General features: G+C 36.8%; 2 protein-coding genes and 1 pseudogene across 3 annotated transcripts; 2 read left to right on the top strand and 1 right to left on the bottom strand.

The window, feature by feature from the left end:
* The first annotated feature begins 6,747 nt into the window (after positions 1-6,747).
* LOC107880665 (cocaine synthase-like) lies at positions 6,748-8,093 on the top strand (annotated as a pseudogene). Its single transcript, XR_016125298.1, has one exon. The product of XR_016125298.1 is annotated as a cocaine synthase-like (transcript).
* A 3,589-nt stretch (positions 8,094-11,682) lies between these two features.
* On the bottom strand, positions 11,683-13,536 carry LOC148918693 (uncharacterized). Its single transcript, XM_089047654.1, has 2 exons — positions 11,918-13,536; positions 11,683-11,763 (listed from the first exon to the last, which is right to left on the bottom strand). Exons 1-2 carry the CDS (start codon positions 13,172-13,174, stop codon positions 11,746-11,748), a joined length of 1,275 nt encoding a protein of 424 aa, XP_088903780.1. The 5' UTR covers positions 13,175-13,536; the 3' UTR covers positions 11,683-11,745.
* A 1,418-nt stretch (positions 13,537-14,954) lies between these two features.
* Positions 14,955-16,777, top strand: LOC107880775 (cocaine synthase-like). The gene has a single exon (XM_016793028.2). The coding sequence runs from the start codon at positions 15,195-15,197 to the stop codon at positions 16,545-16,547; it is 1,353 nt and encodes a 450-aa protein (XP_016648514.2). The 5' UTR covers positions 14,955-15,194; the 3' UTR covers positions 16,548-16,777.
* Positions 16,778-22,255: the final 5,478 nt, after the last annotated feature.

Below are 22,255 nucleotides of genomic sequence, written 5' to 3'. Positions count from 1 at the left end.
CACAACTTCTTCTGTGAGTGATTAGTTTAGTTAGGGGGGATTTTATGAAGACGAGATTAGTAGTTTTGATTGGTGGCTCTAGCTCAGAGATTCTTCGGCCCAAAAAAAAAAGCTGACAGATTCTTTTGTCTAGGATTTAAAGGCTCTCATAGTAGAAGAGTTGCTAGATGGGATTGTTTATTGGTTTATTATTGTTTTTAGAACACATGTTCCAGTCATTATATGATTGATGTAAGATTTCAGATCTGAAAGAATACCACGCATTGATATTCTTTCATTATTGTATCAATACGGAGCAGATTAGTTTAAGAAACTTCAAAGTCTCTCCTAATGAATGGCCAAAATGAATACTTACTCCCCGAGTTAAAAATATACAAATTTATAAATAAACCCAATTCTAGACATGTATTTATAAAAAAACTCAAGCACTATTTAAACATAGAAACTCACCCAAAATCAACCACAAAGTCAACTTTTTGGGTGTGTTTATAAATGGGTTTTGAGTGTGTGTAATGATGGATTTTGGGTGTGTTTATAAAGTGTTTTGGGTGTTGGGTTTTTTTATAATTTCAACCTCCATTTTGGGTGTTTTAGTGAAACTCCCTTAAAAATAATGGTCAAGATCGAATCTTGCCTCTACAAGTTAGTGTACATTCGGCTTGCTTCACGTTTTATTCTTTTATTTGCAAGCTCTGTTTTCTCTTTAGGTGACAAATGTGTATATTATAAAATTTGATGCTTGGTCAGGACAAACTTGTTTTCTTTGAGAAAATTAATTTTTTGTCAATAACTTTCAATTGTTTAACGATATTCACAATGGTCGAAATAAGGCCCATACCATTTGTGCCAAGCCAAGATGGAAACCAAATATTGTGTTTGATAAATAAATGACATTGATATAACCATTATTTCATACCAAAAAATTTTCTCTCTTAGATTTTTGAATGAAGTTAGTTCATTTTCACTTAGTTTTGTGTTTTATTAGGTTTGAAGAGTAAAGATGAAAAAAATATGCAAAAGGAGCAGTTTTGGAATTGAAAGATGCTTCGCTAGAATGTCATGTGCATATCAGCCAATGTGATGGAATATACTGTACTTTCTCATAGAGAACCAGATGTTAAGCCTTATACCGTTGAAAATATAAAGATGTTAGCTTTATTTAGAATTTTGCATTTCGTGATTTAGACGTGTGTGGAGAGAGTTGTGGTCATTTTCTTACATTCGGAAAGAAAGTGTGTTTTGGGTTTTGCAAAGTGATTCTTTTAAAGTTCAATCCTTGGAGTCCAATTTGTGTCAATTGCATTTGAGAAGTGTCTAAAAGTAGGGTTCGTCATTGGGCCGAGCCGAGGTTTCATAGAACTTGGCTCGATCCATTTATTAAGTGGGCGAGCCACCCAGTCATAGACATGCTGGGATTTTTTATATATTTCTTTCTAAGTTATGTACATTTTTTTTTGTTGTATATTTTTATCACAAATTTTTAGACAACAATAAAAAATAATAATTTATTACTTGTGGGGAAGACAATTGCTTTTTTGTTGTCATGTTGACGCAACATGACAATTGATTGACTAAACCTTAGCCTAAAATATGTAACTTTGGAATCCACCAGGAAGATATGAGGAAACCTCAAGGTTTATTTGATAAACTGGAATAACAAAACATAACCCTAACCACGAGTAAAGTATGCTTAAATACTCCTAGAAACTCTAGGAATAACAAAGGAATTAAAATAGGAAAATAACAAAGTTTCCAAAAACTGTTAAAACTTTAAAACTGGATTTCGGGCTAGTAAATGATCTCAGATGTCCAAAAATGTAACACCCCGACCCCAAATTTATCCCATGTTTAATTAATTTAAGTGGAATTGAGAAATTACCCGTGGGATAAGGGTATTTTGGTCATTTTCTTACCCAGAAGGAATTTGGAAATTCCGGTTGTACCGTTGCGTAGACACGGTGAGATGAGTTAAATGAACACGTGAGTAGGTTGAATCGGAGTTATAACGAGAGATATGATCAGAAGAAGCTCGGTGGCACAATCGTAAATATTTGGAAAGTGGATTTTGGTTAAAGGGCCAGGTGCCCCGTCTCTCTCTCTCTCCCCGCGTCTCTCTCTCTCCCAGCAGACTCCTCTCTCTCTCTTGAAACTCCGGCCACCGTCCATGGCGGATGGGGCGGGTAGTCTAAAAGGGCCGCTCGCCAGCGTTGAGACTGGCCTTCCGCGTCGGCCGCCACTCCGGTAGGCGGAAAATGCGAGTTTTGGCGGTTTTGCGAAACCGCGGCTCGATCTCCCTCCTCCGGCCACCGTTTCGGGTGATTGAGGTATGGATTCCTACCTATTTTTCATAATCTAGCTGATGGTTGGGTAGGATTGTATCAATTTTGAGTGTAGATCATCCGATTTTCGATTTAGGTTTCGGCCGGTTTTGCGATCGCGATTCCGGCCACTTCCGGTCAGTTTTTGGGGTATGTCCAAGAACAAAAGTGACTCCAAATTAGGTGTATTACCTAGGGTAGGAGTCTTGGCTCACGATTTGGAAGTTTTCCGCGATGCGATATCGCTTTAGACACCACCTTGTGCCGGCGCGTGTGGCGCAGGCGTGAGCACGTAGCTGAGGAATTTTGTCCCATTGTGATCCCTCGATGTCACGAGCGCGTAGGTGTGCTCGGATCTCATTTTGGATACCGTTAGAGTTCCGAACGGATATCGCATATCGCGTATTTTCCGGGTTCACTAGGTTTGGACCGTCGGATGGTCCTGAAATTATAATATGTTGATCTGGGTATTTCCAGGATCATGCAGGATTTGACGTATCATAAAATGGAGTCCCGGATACTCCGGAAATGCCAACCCTAGGGTTAGAGTTTTAGCGACCGTCCGATCGTGCGATCGTGAGCGATCCGACCGTCCGATCTGGACCAAACTTGCAGGACGTGTGTCCTAGACATTGTAGAACCTATAGGAACTGTCAGATCGGAATTTGGAGGTTGTGGGCCCCGCAGGCCCGTTTGACCTTAGGTTGACCGTGAGACTTCCGAGATAGTCTTACCTTTCTTTGAGGGTTAGAATGACCTTAGTGACAGGTCTTGAGCGTTGTTGAGTTAAATGGATATTGTGGGTTTAGGATATAAATTGGTGAATATAAATGGGGGAGTTTATGGAATGCTTTATTTGTTGAGGTTTATATAAGTTTAGAAATTATATTTTATATATTTAATTGTGTGGATGTATAAAAGTAAATAAAGCGATTGAATGTTAGCTTACAGTGCTATACACACTACCCCACGTACCCCATATTGTGATTGTGTGAGGGCTGGTGAGAATGTAGCGAGCCCGTGGTGAGTCGCAGGCGTCTTTAGATTAGCAGGCGTGTTGGCGAGACCATCGTGGCGGGTGCGTCCGGCGTATGAGGAGATATGGTTGTGTGAGGTGGTGAGAATGTAGCCATGCCCAATGTGAGGTCGCACGCAGCGTCTTTGGATTAGCGGCGTGTTGGCGGACCCTATCGTGGCGGGTGCGTCCCGGCGTATGAGGAGATGTGATTGTGTGAGGGCTGGTGAGAATGTAGCCGAGGCCCGGGGTGAGTCGCCGCGCGTCTTTGGATTAGCCGGCGTGTTGAGCCCATACGAGGCGGGTCGTCCGTCGTATGAGGGGGATATTGTGACTGTGTTTGGTGGGTTGTGATGGATAAATTTTAGAATGTATGAAATTGTATGGTGGTAATGGTTTATTTGATATTAGGAGCCAGAATGGATAGATACGAAAGAGCTACGTGTGGCTTGATCCCTTAGTAGAATCACGAGGCGACTGAAGTTACTAGGTGCAGCCACAGATTAGACCCACTTAGGTGGTCTTATTGAGATTGGTTTGGACCCCGTTGTTGGTCCCGAAACTTGGTTGAATTGAGGCTTGTCCTGGGAACCAAGTGAGTGAAGGTGCGCGTGAGTAGATTTTGAAATTGTTATATGCATGTTTGATGCATTAAGTTATTTTAAAAACTCTCTAGGCAGTTTTACTAGAATCATTTGAAGGCCGGAGGCCATTTGTGTAAATTGCATGAGATTATATTGTGCATGCTGCCGGTTGGGTTATAAATGTGTTTTATGCAGGTGGAAATTTTGGGGAAATGTTCAATTAATAGGGGAGACTCTGCGAAATTTGGCAGAAAGTCTCGTGCCCTTGATCCTCTATGATAAATGAGGACGTAGATTTAAGGAGTGAACCCGGCATGGGTGTGATGCCGGGGTCTCCGAGGTTAAATCTCGGGTTCTGGAAATTGGGACGGGTCTGTCAAAAAAGCCCATACATTATACTAAGGCAATGTGTTTTATTCGTGGCGCCGTTCTCTCTGAATTGACGGGTCATTGGCCCAATTACAATTTACCCTTGCGTGCTTCACTCTAGCTCATCTTCAATTGCTTCTGCCATCTATTCTACATCAGATGTCACCGTTGAAGATCTGCAAAGAATACCATGTATTTCAATAATAAAAAAAATGAGAAAAGAATACGACGTATTGGTATTCTTTCATCATTGTATTAATACGGGGCAGATTGGTTTAAGATGAGGATGACTAGTATATAGTTGAACTTCAAACTCTCTCCTAATGAATGGCCAAGATGAATGCTTACTCCCCGATTAAAAATAACGGTCAAGATCAAATCTTGCCTCTACAAGTTAGTAAACATTGCCCTTGCTGCACGTTCTGTTCTTTTATTTGCAAGCTCTGGTGTATCTTTAGGTGCCACAATGGCTTATCATGAGGGTGACAAATGTGTATATTATAAAATTTGATGCTTGGTCATGAGAACTTTTGTTTTCTTTGATGAAATTACATTTTTGTCAACAACTTTCAATTGTTAATCATTCACAATGGTCGAAATAAGGCCCATACCATTTGTGCCAAGCCAACAAGGAAACTAAATACCGGGTTTGTTTAGAAATGTCACATGAAATTATACATCAGTTTCAATTTGTCACTTTAAAGAAAAATTTAAAAAATGCCACCTTAATTTTTCAAAATTCATGATTTTTCATCTGACTTTAACACCATTCAATTTTCCATCTTCTACGAAATGATATATTATTGCATGGTAGTCTGCTGGTGGTACCAAATGATATAATACCGTGGAGTCAGATGTGATCCACAAAGAGGAAGATTCTCTAGCCTCTGAAGATAATGTTGTGGCAGAAGATTAGAGAGTTGGGGAAACTTGGTCCTTGTTGATCTAATTGTAAAAGACAGCTGTGAAGTTGAGCCTTTAATTTATCAAAATTGACTTTTCATAGCCACACCATACAATAACTTATGTTACCACCAGCAGACTACCATGCAATAATATATGTTGCCATCAGTTATGCACATTATATTATTTTGGACGAACATGGTCATTCTACTCTTCCCAGTTTGCTTGTGTCCACCATTGGACAAATCAAACTTTAAGTAGGACTTTCTTTGAATCTGTTTTTCCATGTTTTTTCCCTTATAAAGCCGGCTTGGCTCTCATTCTACCCTTTAGCAGGACGGATTCTCAATCAGTTTTGATTCTCAATCAAACTGATCTTCAGTTACACAATCAGTTTTGATTCTCAATCAAACTGATCTTCAGTTAAACAATTAGTTTTGATTGAGAAGAGGAAATCTCTCTAACAAAAGGTAACGCCATGATCAAATGTAATGACGATGGAGCTGAATTTGTCAAAGCACAAGTCAATTATTCTTTATCAGAGATTTTGCAACAACCAGATGCTGAGATGTTAAAACGATTACTTCCAATTGAAATTGAGTCCAAAGAAACAGGCACAGGCAGATTGCTTCTTGTACAAGTCAACTTGTTTGAGAGTGCTGAAATGGCAATTGGGTTGTGCATATCACATAAGGTTGCTGATGCATCCGCAATACGCACATTCATCCATTGTTGGGCCACTAGATTTCTCTAACTCATCACAGCCACCAGCCAAGGAAGTCATCGAAGAAAAGTGCACGAATACGTGTTTGATGCCTCAAAGATTGGTGCTCTCCAATCTTAAGTAGCCAGTCCAATTGTACCCAATCCAACACGAGTAGAAGCAGTTTCAACACTCATTTGGAAATGTGCAATGGCAAGCATCAACAGAGTCTTTTACAATCATCTCTGTTCCGTCAAGCTGTGAACTTGCCCAAAAGGGTTTTGCCACCCTTGCCAGAAAACTTGGCTGGAAATGTTGTAGGATTTTCCATATCAAAAGCTGAAGAAAGCGCGATAGATCTAAAGGACTTGGTTGCTAAATTGAGGAAAGGGACTGAGGACATGAATGAACATTATGGCAAAATAGTACTATTTGATTCTAACAAGGCATAGCAAGAGATGGAAGAGTACAGAGACATGATAAATTATTGCAGAGACAGTTATGCCTGCACAAGTTGGTGCAGGTTTTCGTTCTATGAAGTCGATTTTGGATGGGGAAACCCATCATGGGTGAGCGTTGGCTAGTATTAAACTTAAGAATATGATTCTGCATTCTCAGAGATCTGACCCTTTTCTCTTATTTCTTATTTCCTTTAAAATCGTCAAAATATCTCATCTGCTTCTAAGAATTTTAATCCAATGGATATTATGGAATCGATAGTTATAGAATTATAAACTGGTAATTGAATAATGGCATAAACTCTCTAGTTGAGTTGTATATCCTATTGATGATTTCAAACCTCAAGACTCAAGTGAGCAGGGATTTTCTTAGAAGCTCTTCCCAATGTATCCTTAAGGTTGAAATCATTGAGAGGCAAACAGTTAAACCATCCTGTAGCTCACATCCCACTCCTTCTCTTCTATCCCAATATTACAACTGTTACTATTAGTAAGGTCACTACTAGCCATCATGAGTCATGACCAAGCCATGGCCATGAATGAAAGATGTCAGCATCTCATTCAGACATATCCAAAGCTCTCACTCACCCTACCCTTTAGCAGGGAGATTTACTGAAGGCAATGCCACGATTGAATGCAATGATGACGGAGCTGAATTCGTCAAAGCCAGAGTAACTGTTCCTTATCAGAGGTTTTGCAACCCCAGATATCCAGATGTTAAACCAATTCCTTCCAACTGAAACTGAATCCAAGTTAGCAGCTGCTGCAGGCTCAGGCCCATTGTTGCTTGTGCAAGTCAACGTGTTTGAGTGTGGTGGAATGGCAATTGGGTTCCGAATTTCACATAAGATTGCTGATGGCTCCACAGTATGCACATTCATCAAATGTTTGGCCACAACAGCCCTTCAGTCCCGCAACAGCGATCAGGTACTAGCGCTTGCAGAATTTGGTGCTGCATCTCTTTTCCACCACTAGATTTCTCTAACTCATCACAGCTGGCACCAAGCAAGAAATTCGTCAAAACACAAAAGTGCATAACAAGGAGGTATGTGTTTGATGCGTCAAAAATTTCTACTCTACAATCTAATGTAGCCAGTTCAGTTGTTCCCAAACCTACATGTGTGGAAGCGGTTTCAGCACTCATTTGGAAATGTGCAATGGAAGCATCGGGATCAAACTTGGGTATGTCTCTAAGGCCATCTGTGCTCCGTCACGCTGTAAACTTGCGTAAAAGGGTCACTCCGCTCTTGCCAGAAAACTTGGCTGGGAATGCTGTGGGTTACTTTACATCAAGGGCTGAAGAGAGTTTGATAGATCTAAAAGACTTGGCTGCTAAAATCAGGAAAGGGAGTGAACAAGTGAAAGAAAAATATGCTGCAAAAGTAGGATTTGATGCTAAGGAGACATGTCAAGAGTTAAAAGACTACTACAGAGACCTGATAGATAATGAAGACATAGACAACCATAACTGCACAAGCTGGTGTAGGTTTACTTTCTATGAAACTGATTTTGGATGGGGAAAGCTGGCATGGGTGAGCTTCGCTAGTTTTCCGATTAAGAATGTAATTATTTTGATGGACAAAAGATATAGCAATGGAATTGAAACATGGTTGACTATGAGCAAAGAATGCATGGCCTTGTTTGAGAGCAACTCGGAGCTGCTTGCATATGCTTCTGCAAATCCAAGTGTCACCTGGTGACATAGAGCCTCCTCTGCTGTTGTCTATGTGTATTTGAATAAAATGGTAGGGTTTTAGGTTTTGCCTTCTGATGAGAGCTTAATTGTTGTCTTGGTGCATAGGATGATCTTGTCTTTGTAATGTGGTTTAAAAATGTGATCCTTTATGATCGTTTTAGATGCTTTGGATCTTTCACATCCAAAGAATATTAGTGATCAACTGACCTCACTATAACCAGAACAGAAGCCAAAAAATTTAGAGAATATATTTGCACTATATCAATTGAGATTAATCGGTGGTTTGCAACATCACTACAAAACCCATGTGCCATTAGATGAGTTTTACTTTTAGGATTTGAGGAGTGGATAGATTAAATCACACTCATCCAACACTATCGTGATGCTCATGATCATGGAAAATAATGTTACGTAAATAATGTACAAAGGTTTCCACTTCGTCCTCCACAGTATGGCAATGTTAGGTAAATAATCACAGTTTGACTTGAAAATACCTGCAGGATGACTCAAAATGCCTAGAGGAGGGTGAATAGGCCAATTTAAGATTCTAATCAAATAAATAAAAATAAACTTCGGTAGCAGGATTGATATGGCTTATCAATCCTGTAACGTGCTGGGCATAAAATAAAAGAACACGCAGAGAATTATTTTACGTGGTAAAACCCCACCTCTGGGGAAAATCCACGGGACTCCTCAGTCCAATACAAATCCACTATAGAACGATGATTACAAGAAGTACTCACACTTATCCTAGACACATTCTAGATAATGTTTACCGACTTCTTCAGTAACTCAACTTCACACGGGATGATCTTCGACACTCCTTATGTTGAAGCATATCGCCACGATTGCTTCAAGCTCACCGGAGGAAAACCGCCACCACGGTCTTGGTGCCCTCAACCGTATGAGTCACCGACATGCATATGAATGCAATATGAATGATTAAAGTGTTTGATAAATCACCAAGTAAACATTGAACACTTGATGATTTATCTCAAATATACGCACAGCAGCTTTTCTTAGAATTCTATATGCTCAAAACAAATATCTCAAAAGCTCTAAAAATAAAAGAATGGCACATGATCTTTTATACAAGACTTGTTCTCTCTCATAGGATGGGAGAGAAACCCAATAGGCCACGAATATTAAACTTCCTATTGCACCACAACCTATCATCAATAAGAGATTTGATTCACCTTGGACTCAAAGTAATGACGCCTCTCTTTAAACCAAATTAACTAAGAGGTAAGCAACGTGCAGAGTCACAATAGGAAAAGATAATATTTTAACTTCAATTAAAATAGAGTTGAACTAGGAAAGTAATCTCAAGAGATAAAATCTAATCTTATTAGAAATAAGATTAACATAAAAATACTTGAGTGAAAATAACTCCAACTAGGAATCCTATAATGAATGCGTGATTATGTCATGATTTACCTGATGTCAAGATTCTCATATGGTCAGGGCATGCCTCGGAAGTGTGGGGTTGAAAGAGTAGTGATAAAGCGTTCAATAACAATTCCTCACAAACTAATTTTCACCCTATACTAAAGTCTAGGAAATGCCAATATGAATTTCGTACTAACAATCTCCCCCTTTGGCATTTCCTAGACAAAATACCTATTACAACTCAAAAGAAATTACATGGGATTTAACAAATGAATTCTTATTCTAAGCTTGAAGCCCTGAATCCCTGCACATTATGAAACAACAAAACCAGTGAAGCATGTGGGAGAAGAAATGTAATTCAAAGCAGAATTACAACACAACTCCCCCTTAATTCCATAACACAATCTCTCCCCCTTAATTCCATAACACAATCTCTCCCCCTTTTTGTCAGGAAATCCAAAGGGCAAAGAATGAACATAATGGAGCAAATATAAGAGGGAAAGGAAAAAAAAAAAAAAAAATCAGATTGCATTCCCAACATATAAAGACATAGAGAATAACCAATAAAGCATGTAAGAGGCTTTATCTTGAAAACAAACAGAAAATTCTCTCTTTTTTTTTTTTTTTTTTTTTTTTTTTGTTTGTTTTGGGATAAGCGACAGGAAAATAGAGAACTAAAAAGAATAATGAGAAGTTGTTAAGAACCAAAACATACAAAAACAAAAGCAATACACTCAAGACAGAAAGCTCAAAACAATCAAGACATAAAACATACTGTAGATGCAGACCCAAAGTTCTCTTGAAAATATAATTATTTTCCATTCATAAACATGCCAAGTTTGTGAGTAAAGAATGAAAGAAGCAACAAACCCTTTGTTGTCTTGAACGCATGTGAAGCAAAGCATGTCAGGGACAAACACACGACAGCACACTAGACTCACAAACTCACAGAGAACAGTAGAGGCATACCACAGTCATGGTGAAAGATAAAAAGGCATCAAATGAGTCTACCATCAAGGAGCAAATGTGTTAAATGAACTCTTTTTCAATTAAGCACAAAAAATATGTCCACACAAAACGAATCCCACCAAAGATTGCACAAACACTAAGTGCATAGTAAGTATAAGAAGATCAATTTATATATATATTTTTTAATACGAATTTTGTGGCTCACTTTATCTAGCTTTCGACATGATCCATGTAACGGATGGTCAATCAGTGTGCTTACGTCGGATGATCGAGGCAATCGTGATGAAGCACCGGGAAATACTGATCCGAATCATGAAGGCTCCAAAGATAAGCAAGGATAGCAAACCATCACAACCAGTTGACTCGAACCTCGACGTTGGTTAGACAAGAGGCCCTATCGAGCAATGAGTGGTTGACACCCTTTTTTTTTTTTTTTTTAAATTTTTAAATTTAATTTTATAAACAGATCAAGAACTTACGCACAGTAGTGTTAAGGCAATCCAAAGAGAGACAAGTGCATGATAAGAGATATTCAAAGGACTTCAAGGAAAATAGTGTGGTGTGCAAAATAAAAATAAATAGATGGATAGATCATTTAATGAAGTTTATAATGCACCAAGACAATGGAAACCTTTGTGTGAAGCTGAGAGTGTAAGTTCTTAATATAGTGCAATGTTAGAGCCCAATCTAAGATCAACAAATACGTTCAGACAGTTACAGGATTGATACACCTTAACAATCCTTGCACGAGCTGGACAGATTTATAAACACAGAAATTAATTGAAATATCATAAAACATGAAAGAGGCTTTGGCATGCAATAGACTCCAAATTAATCTAGAGCACATATACCTAAAGACTTTCTAAGAGTGTCAAATCGAAGATTATCCAAGGGTTTTGCAGCAATACATTTAAGATCCAAACTTTCTAAAGCAACGGGTTCATGCACAACATTAGTGGAGGAAGACATACAATTATGATTTTCCTTTTTCCTCCAAACTAACTTTGTCTTAGTTGACGGCAAACAATGAAAAGAAGATAGTTTGGATAAGCGGTTTACCTCTTTCATAAGATTTGAAATCTTATGTTGGATACTTACTTTTCCACCCATGCCATGAGAATTTGAACGAACAAATTCGTTTCGAAGCTTATTGCATCTCGGTCTTATGTGCCCACGAGTTCCACAAAAGTGACAAATTGGAATAAATTTCTTGACTTCATGAGAGGCAGAAGGTTCAATAGGTGAAGTGGATTTGACAAACTTTGTTTTAAACACAGGAAGACTTATTACTTGGTTCAAATCCCAAGCCTCGTTTGTCACCATCTCTTCGTCCCATGCTAATCATCTTGTCAATTTTTTCTGCACCAATGGTTAAAGAAACAATCCTTTCTTTTGAATTTTTAAGTTCAAGTTCAAGGGCTTTGTTGTCAGAAGTTAGAGAAGCAATTAATTTATTCTGATCAGTCAATTTTTTCTGCAAAAACATCAATTTTTCGTTCATACCTGCACTTACCTTTTCGGAATCTGCATCAGGGGATTGAAACTCGTTTGCAATCCTGCAATTTTCCAGCTTCAGCACAGCAACTTCTTTGACGAGCTCACTATTTTGTTTACTGAGCTTCTGAGATGCAGCCAACAAATCATCATATTTGTTCATGATAAACTCAATATTTATACCTTTACAATCATCATCCTCACGTGATTCATCCAAGCTAACTGTGGTTATAAGTGCAACCGTCTTTTCATCATTCTCGCATTCCGATTCACTATCACTCCAAGTAGTATGCATTGCCTTATTCTTGCCATCCTTTTGTTTCTTTAAGGTGTTGGCACATTCCGAAGATATGTGTCCATAGCCTTCACATTCGAAACATTTGACCTTTTCTCTTGGATTCTTTCGTTCATTTAACCTGCGAAATTTAGATCCACCATCAGTATAGTTAACAAACCTATTTTTAGAATTTATACCTTTTGAATCTCGACTCCTTGGATCCTGATTCTTGAGAAAGTTCATGAATCGCCTTTTGAGAATCGTTAATTCCTCATCACTGCAATCTTCATTTGAATGCCCATCATCTTCTTCATTCACAACCTTGAACGCAACATTTTTGCTCTTTTTAAGAGGTAGATGTTTCATCTCATAGGTTTGTATGGACCCTATGAGTTCTTGAACTTTCAAGGTGTTCAAGTCACGGATTTCTTCAATAGCCGTGATCTTTGGTTGAAATCGTTGAGGCAAGGATCTCAAAATCTTTTTCACAACTCTATCTTCTGGAATTTTTTCACCTAAACCTGAACAAGCATTCACAATTACACAAAGTTTAGCATAAAATTCAGAAAAAGTTTCATTCTCATCCATCATAAGTGTCTCAAACTGTAAAGTGTGCATTTGAAGCTTGGCTCCCTTGACAGTATCTGTTCCTTCATGAGTAACCTGCAAAATATCCCAAGCTTCCTTAGAAGTATCACAAGCACATATATATTCAAATTGATCGGAAGAGACAGCAGTAAATAAAGCATTTAACCCCTTTTGATTATTAGTGCTGTGTGTGACTTCTGCAGTGGTCCACTCCTCTCTAGTTTTGAGGACTGTGGTTTCTTCATCTCCTTTTCCGATCGTCTTTGTGGGTTTAGGAAATCCATGAACCACTGTGCTCCATACACGTTCATCTAAGGACCAAAGAAACGACTTCATTTTGGCCTTCCAAGCGCCATAGTTGTTGCCATCGAAATATGGTGGATGTGCAATTGAGCCCGAGGCACGATCCATCCTAAGGTATGTTAGATCTTGCTGAGTATGTCCAGCAACCTGCTCTGATGCCAATTGAAAATACCTGCAGGATGACTCAAAATGCCTAGAGGAGGGTGAATAGGCCAATTTAAGATTCTAATCAAATAAATAAAAATAAACTTCGGTAGCAGGATTGATATGGCTTATCAATCCTGTAACGTGCTGGGCATAAAATAAAAGAACACGCAGAGAATTATTTTACGTGGTAAAACCCCACCTCTGGGGAAAATCCACGGGACTCCTCAGTCCAACACAAATCCACTATAGAACGATGATTACAAGAAGTACTCACACACTTATCCTAGACACATTCTAGATAATGTTTACCGACTTCTTCGTAACTCAACACATCACGGGATGATCTTCGACACTCCTTATGTTGAACGCACATCGCCACGATTGCTTCAAGCTCACCGGAGGAAAACCGCCACCACGGTCTTGGTGCCCTCAACCGTATGAGTCACCGACATGCATATGAATGCAATATGAATGATTAAAGTGTTTGATAAATCACCAAGTAAACATTGAACACTTGATGATTTATCTCAAATATACGCACAGCAGCTTTTCTTAGAATTCTATATGCTCAAAACAAATATCTCAAAAGCTCTAAAAATAAAAGAATGGCACATGATCTTTTATACAAGACTTGTTCTCTCTCATAGGATGGGAGAGAAACCCAATAGGCCACGAATATTAAACTTCCTATTGCACCACAACCTATCATCAATAAGAGATTTGATTCACCTTGGACTCAAAGTAATGACGCCTCTCTTTAAACCAAATTAACTAAGAGGTAAGCAACGTGCAGAGTCACAATAGGAAAAGATAATATTTTAACTTCAATTAAAATAGAGTTGAACTAGGAAAGTAATCTCAAGAGATAAAATCTAATCTTATTAGAAATAAGATTAACATAAAAATACTTGAGTGAAAATAACTCCAACTAGGAATCCTATAATGAATGCGTGATTATGTCATGATTTACCTGATGTCAAGATTCTCATATGGTCAGGGCATGCCTCGGAAGTGTGGGGTTGAAAGAGTAGTGATAAAGCGTTCAATAACAATTCCTCACAAACTAATTTTCACCCTATACTAAAGTCTAGGAAATGCCAATATGAATTTCGTACTAACATGACTAATTCGTACTATAACGGAAAATACTTGCATCATGCCCATGTAAGCAGGAACTAGTACTCCGTCAATCACAGTTTGAAATGTGTACAATTTTGTTCGTGTGTGTGTGTTTTTAATAAATTATTTTACATGTGTCAAACGGTGATTAATTTACATGAATGAGGCAAGCAATGTCCTAGGGACTGCTACCTATATAGCACAGCCGCCTAATTGCTCCTGTAATGAACTCAACTGTCCAGTTGACTTAATTGTATCCCAGTACAATTGGATAATCAACTACAAAACTCCACAAAAGTGGGTAGTTCTTCAATGTAGAATGCTGGCCTTTTCCTATAGAGAATGCTGGCCTTTTCAAACGCAGTTCTTCAATGTTTAAGGCAGGCCATGCCGCGGTCTAATATTCATGACATTATTTTCCACACTTAACAGTATCTACTATCAAGATAGCCATAACAACCAAGCAACTGCTAGGGACTGCTACCTATATAGCACAGCCGCCTAATTGCTCCAGAAATTAACTCAACTGTCCAATTGACTTAATTGTATCCCAGTACAATTGGATAATCAACTACAAAATTCCACAAAAGTAGGTAGTTCTTCAATGTTTAAGGCAGGCCATGCCGCGGTCTAATATTCATGTCATTATTTTCCACAGTTAACAGAATCTACTATCAAGATATGGCCACAAAGCATCAAGGTTGAAATCTTTGAGAGGCAGCCAGTAGTGGGGCTTTTGCCTACAATGTAGCTCTAGTTATATTCAATTCAATGTAGAACCCGATCCATTATAAGGTAGACCAGCCCCATTGTTCCAATTCACAGTTTGCGCTTGCATCACTTGAAATCAAGGTTGAGCAAAATGGCCACAGAAATCAAGGTTGAAATCATCCAGAGGCAAACAGTTAAACCATCCTCCCCAACTCCTCATCACCTTAGAAATTATAAGCTCTCTATTTTGGATCAGATGGCCCTTCAGACCTACATCCCAATCCTTCTCTTCTATCCCAATGCTGCTGATGCTACTAGCAACAATGTCATGGCCACCAATGAAAGATGTCAGCATCTAATGCAATCCTTAGCTAAAACTCTCACTCACTTCTATCCTTCGGCAGGAAGAATCAAAGGTGACGCCGTGATTGAATGTAACGATGATGGAGCTGAGTTTGTGGAAGCCCGAGTCAAGTGTTCCTTATCAGAGATTTTCGAACACCCAGATGCTGAGATGTTAAGACGATTCCTACCAGTTGAACCCGAGTCTAGAGAAGCGGGCACCGGCACGTTGCTTCTTGTTCAAGTCAACTTGTTTGAGTGTGGTGGAATGGCAATTGGGTTTAGCATTTCTCATAAGTTTGGTGATGCCACAACATTAAGCACATTCATCAATTGTTGGACTGCAGCTGCCCATGATCAGTCAAATATGTTAAAGCTTCCCAAATTTGGTGCTGCATCTCTGTTTTCTCCACTAAATTTCTCTAACTCAGAGCCACTGCCATCCGTGGAAGTCGATAAGGAAAAGTTCATAACAAGGAGGTTTGTGTTTGATGCCTCAAAGATTGCTGCTCTCCAATCTAAGGTAACCAGCTCAGTTGTGCCCAAACCAACAAGAGTAGAAGCAGCTTCAGCACTCATTTGGAAATGCAAAATTGAAGCATCATCCCGATCATCATCAAACACGTTGGGGACTAGCCTAATAAGGCCATCAGTCTTCTCTCACACTGTGAACATGCGTAAAATGGCAGTGCCACCCTTGCCAGAAAACTTAGTTGGGAATCTAGTAGATTTTTCGACAACCAACTATTCTCACTCTGGAGAGAATTCCACACTGATAGATTTGAAAGGCTTGGTGGCAAAAATCAGGGGAGGACTTGAAGAAACAAAAGAACGTCATGCTGCAGTAGTAGTATTTGATTCTAACGAAGCATGGCAAAACATGAAATGGTACATAAACCTGATGAAAAATGATGACATAGACAAGTTTATCTGCTCAAGTTGGTGTAGGTTTCCATTTTATGAAGCCGATTTTGGATGGGGAAAGCCATCATGGGTGAGCTACGTTGCTGTTGCAATTAACAATGTAACTATTTTGATGGACAAAAGAGATGGCAATGGAATAGAAGCATGGGTGACTCTGAGCCAAGAGAACATGGCCTTATTTGAAAGCAACAAGGAGCTGCTTGAATATGCTTCTCTGAACCCTAGGGTCACCAACTGATAAGAGAGCTGGCCAATAGTACGTACCGTCCTCCTCTGACATGGTTGTGATATCAATAAAATGGTAGGCTAGCTTTTGATAGCTTGCTTGTTTTCTAGCTCAATAAAACAGTAGAATTGTTGGAAACTTGGAGTCAAGTGAATGTTCGATCTAAGAGTTGAACAAGTTTGAATGCTTGATTATGTATTAGCATTAATGGAATCAATTGTGAGATCTATGGTTGTACTCTACACTCGTAGCCAGTTCAGTTGTTCCCTACACGTGTGGAAGCGATTTTTATCAATTCAAAAGTCATTAAACCCTTTTTTAAGAAAATAAAATAAAATAATCGAGGGTTTACCCAACCCAACTCTAACCCCATTCATCTCTCACACCTAAACTAGTCATAGTTTCATGTCCTTTTGGTACGATTTGTGGTATGGGTTTCAGAGAAAACCAGAGTGTTGTTTCTTGAATCAAAAAATAATAAGGAATGAATTATACCAAAAGGATATGAAACTGTGAATCGTTTTCAGCAGTAGAACATTCAGCGGGAATATTTTCAGCCGTGGTGGTGTGGGATGGTGGTGCTCTTAAAAGGATATGGTGGTGTTATACGATGGTGGTGGTGTAAGATTAGTGGGATGTGACATTTGACACATCATTTTATATTCAAATTTGGTGGACAAATACTCAAAAGTAATTAGCGTTTAAACATTGGAAAACTCGAACTTCTTTCCTTTTAATTTTCCTTGTACAACCCTTAGGCCATATATCCATGCCTCATCTATCCATCCAATTCCCAAAGAAAGAAGGAAAAAATTTCTTCCCATCGAGTTACAAGACTTTGGTTTCTATTGTAAGAGTTTACTACATGCAAAATATTTCTAAACCAATTGAGGACTTAAACCACATCTTAACTCAGAAAGACAATTGAACAAAAAAATTATTAGAGATAAGACTTACTTGAATTAGCCATAATCAAATATACAATTGAATAAAAGAATGATTAGATAAGACTTACTTGAATTAGCCATAATCAAATATACAAGACGATCTTCTCCTCTTAGTATTCCAGAACGTCAAGGCTTACAATAGGACCAGCATACATAATATGAACGTATGGATATGAGTGCAGAGATCAAGCCTTTTATATAAGTTTCTTTACAACTGACTCTCCTATTAAGAGACAACTGCTAGCCAAAACGTGGAGATAATGGATGATATCCACCTCCTACAATAGTCCATTTAGTCATTATTTGAATAAAAGTCTCATAATATCTTAATTTAAATATAACTCTATTTATTATTTATATGACACCTCATAATTATGAAAAGACAAACTCACAAAATATATGGAAAAACTTACATCTATGTCGCTATGGTGTTTGACAAATGACACTCTTCCTATTTTGAAAATGAAAGATGGGTAATATTTGAATTAAAAGAAAGAAAAAAACACTGCCACCTAATATTTATTATTAATATAGTAAATTTGGCTTCTCCCTTCAAACTCATATTGCCTTACCTGCAACCCATTCCTTTATTTTTCTACATACTAGAGCATGTGCCAATTAGTTTTATTTTATTTTTAGAATTAAGAAAAGATAATATGGGTAGTTATGTTCCATAAAAGTAGGATTTATTATCTGATTTTATTTTAATTTTTAATTTTTTTTAATATGAAAAATTGTAAATTTACTATATTATCCTCATTTAATTAATAATTTCAATTCTTAATGTTTGAATTAACCAAGGACATTTTCTAGTATTTTGAATGTTTCACCATTTTCTGCCTTTTGCTTTATATATTTTTCTACAAATAAAACCCAATTTTTTTAAGTAAAACCCGATGACTAGAATTCAATTCAGCAAGTAACCTAATCAAGCTTGAATTTTAATTTATTGTAATTTTTAGATTCCAAAATTAGCCCTATTTACAATTCAACGTATTTTATGGGGCTTTTAAATTGTGCCCTTTATTGTGATTTTTTTCCTCCAGCATATTGTATGCGAGTCAACCACCATTTATTATACGTTTTGATCATGTGTTTTCCTCTAGCAAATTGTATGGGATAGTCATCATATTATTTCCCTATTATAATTTACCTTTTTTTTTAGTGGATAATAATTTACCTATTGTATCCCTAACATATTTAATGTACCTATTTTATTTTATTGATAATAGGTATATTATCCATAACATATTAATGTACCTATTTAATCTTATGAACAGAAAGTAATGGATAATACTCCGAGCTAGGGGTATTAGGTAAAATCCCAGCTAGGGATAAAATCCTAGTGAATGAATAAGAAAATCTACAATTATGCCCTATTTTTTAGTTAAAATTTAGTTGAAAACACACAAAATTATTTTAGTAGCTCTCTATAAAATTTGAACTCCAATCATATTTCCTAGTTTAGGGAGTCATAAACATTAATTAAAAGTTACATAAAACAAAGCATCATTAAATTATAGGGAGCCACTAGGAGTCATTTCTCTCTCCTCATATTTAGAAGCTTCTAGAGGTCTCCCTATTTTAGGAGGTGGACAAGGAGCATGGTTGGAGTTGTATTTTTCCAATTCCTCCATAAAATTTGACTAAGGATGTGGTTTTAGGAGCTCATTATGGATGCTCTAAGTACGGTATGAATAGGTACATAATGGATAATAATCACATCTGGGTATATTAGCCATAACATAACATATAGAGAAGTGTTGCATGGGATATATATATATATATATATATATAATTGAAGGATATTATGTAAAAAAATGGAGATTCATTATTATACCCAATATAAGGGCTCAAATTATAAATAAATAAATAAAACCCTACATGAAATGAACTTTAGAAACACACCCAAAGCTCATTTACAACATAACAAGATACTTTGAACTTCCTATAAATTACAAAACTGTCATCGATTTCTTAAAACAAACCCAATCCCAAAACCTCATAAATAAAAAACCCAAAACACTCAATATGCATCAAAGTAATTTAATAATCAAAATTAAATTCAATAGGACCAGTTGTCATTTTTTGGATTTCTTTATAGATTTTAGGGACATTTTGGAAAAAGCAAAAGGAGAGAGAAAAATTTTAAAAGAAGCAAAAATGGACAAAAATGCCATTATTTATTTTTAGATTTCCTAAGGAATCCAATACATTTGCATGTCTTTGATTTGAAAGTTGAGTGGTTTTTTTGTCTTTTTTGAAAAAGCTTTGGCTTTTTCCAAAAGTGAAAATTTTTTTATGTCTAAAACCTAAAAAACCTTAGATTTTAAATGGTGTAGGGTTTATCTATATCACTATTGCTAAGAATGGGTATATAACTAAATATCTAGGGTCATACTAAAATAGGTCCTTGCAACTCAAAAATCATATACGATAACTCAACAATAATATAACATTTAAGTAAAACCCAATTTTAAAATTGGATGACAATGTGTCCATGTAAGTTGATTTATTTACAAATCATGCCACTAGATCTGTGGGTAGGAGGTTCTAAGGGAGTGTTTAAATCTTTACTGAAAACCCAAATTTAAAATTGAAAATAGGTTTCCATGTGAGATAGATTTGTCCTAGTATTATTAACTAAATTACAAATCGTGCCACTGCAAAACATTTAGAGTTTTTCTACTATTTAAGTAAATTTAGGTTTTAGCCACAAAAAAACTTTCACTTTTGGAAAAAGCCAAAACTTTTCCAAAAAATACAGAAAAACCCCTTAACTTTCAAACCAAATACATGCAAATGTAAGGAATTCCTTAGGAAATCCAAAAATAAATAAGGGCATTTTTGTCCATTTTGGTTTCTTTTCAAAATATTTCTCTCTCCTTTGGCCTTTTCCAAAATGTCCCTCCACACTTTTCTTTGTTCACCCCAATACTTAAACCATTAAGCTCTTAAGTTTTGTTATTGTGTAAAAATACAAAAAATGTCATCCAACTTAATACTTAACCCTAGTACATCTACACACACACCCCACACACTCCACCACTCTTCATATTAAGATTTAGAAAAACACAAACTACTCTACACCCTATTCCCAGATTACTCTTCTCTTTCAATCCAAAAAACCTAATACACTCTCATCTTCTCTTCACAAACCCTAATCTCAGTTTTGAATTAATATTCATAATATAATAAAGCTGCAATATGGTTCACATGTACAAAAAAGAAAAAAAAAATTTGAGTAAAGGACAATGAGCAGGATTAACAACCTAAATAAAGAAGACATAAATATGCCAATGAAGTGTCCATTAGCAGAATCTAACCTTTTAAAACATTTATGTCATTGCAGTGTCCATTACCATTAAGCAATTACGGCCAAGTGAGGACAACAAACTTGAAAAGAAAAAAAAAGCATTCCATACTAAAATTACGACGTTTCATGTTGGGAAAAACAAAGTAATATCTAACCTGCAATTGAGTATACAGATATGGGAGCCCTCCTATGTAGAAATAACAAAATTACAAAATTCTTCAAGTTTTGTTGTTGTTGTATATTTAGGGGTAGTTTGGGCAGATAGTGGGGTTTTTTAAGAAATTGTGAAAATTTGAATTAGAAGTCTGGGTTTAAATAGAAAAACTCAAACATTTATCCAAGCTATAGGAGGTTAGGAGGGAGTATTTGAACTAATTTTATTGTAGTCTATTTATTATAGGAGTGCAAACATAGATGTGCATTGAGAGGTGGGTATTAGTTATTTGCAGAAAATTAGGGAATGTAAAAAAAGTCAGGCGCTAAATAAAGATCTAGTGGCATAATTTGCAAATAAATCAACTTACATGTACGCATTTTCATCACATTTTAAAATTGGGTTTACTTAAATGTTGTATTATTTTTGGCTTATCGTATATGATTTTTGAGTTACAAGGACCTATTTTAGTATGACCCTATTTAATACAAGTTCGGATCCTCTCTCGATATCTTAGGTACACCTGATCAAGGCAATTGCTTTTAACATTTGAACTATATGATCTTTGTTAAAAAAAAAAAAAAAACATGCTTAACTTAACCCTTAAAGCTCAACGACCTAATCATGTGTAATATATCAGTACTAAGTGCCTGTTTGACATTGCTTATTTGGGGCTATGAATGATTATTTTGAAATTTTTAAAAGCCCAACCTATTTGGTAAAAGATAATAAAATCACTTATTTTTAATAATTGATGTCAGAGAAAGCAATTAGGGAAAGTAGGTGATGAGCTGCTTTCATTATTTGATTATGAAGGAATCAGTTTTGAAGAGGCATTGGGTTTAATGAAACTTTCAAAATTCCAAAAATAACCCCGTGTTTTTTTTACCAACAGCACTTCTAACAAAAAGTTTATCAAACGCCAAGTGCTTTCTTTCATAGCTGATTTCTCTCACAGCAAATCTGATAGTGATTATTTTTACAGCACATCAACGCCAAACTAACCCTAAAATATGTAGAATGAGAGAGGAAAATACTTGAGTGTTCAATGCTGAAATGTTTTGTTTGTAACTTGGCGCAGATCCATTTTCACTCATGCGATCCATGGTACAAATGGTTGTTTGTGACAAGCATGGAGGTCTGTTTAATCAATCAATTCACACACATGCCTTGTACGCATTAAAAATCACATTTATTATTAGATACAATAAAAATATAGTTAAATCATAATCATATAATATATAAAATATAAAATAAATTATAATTTCTCTTGGTGATTATTATATACCGTAGAAGAAGCAAT

This window comes from Prunus mume, linkage group LG3 (assembly GCF_029339155.1).
Source record: "Prunus mume cultivar Tortuosa linkage group LG3, ASM2933915v1, whole genome shotgun sequence".
Classification (NCBI taxonomy): Eukaryota; Viridiplantae; Streptophyta; class Magnoliopsida; order Rosales; family Rosaceae; genus Prunus; species Prunus mume.
The sequence above is the reverse complement of the archived record's forward strand: the minus strand, read 5'-3'. Positions and strand labels throughout refer to the sequence as shown.

What these genes read in the sequence shown, in the direction of transcription:
- LOC148918693 (XM_089047654.1), bottom strand. Translation starts at nt 13,174, where the DNA reads ATGGATCGTGCCTCGGGCTCAATTGCACATCCACCATATTTCGATGGC.
- LOC107880775 (XM_016793028.2), top strand. Translation starts at nt 15,195, where the DNA reads ATGGCCACAGAAATCAAGGTTGAAATCATCCAGAGGCAAACAGTTAAA.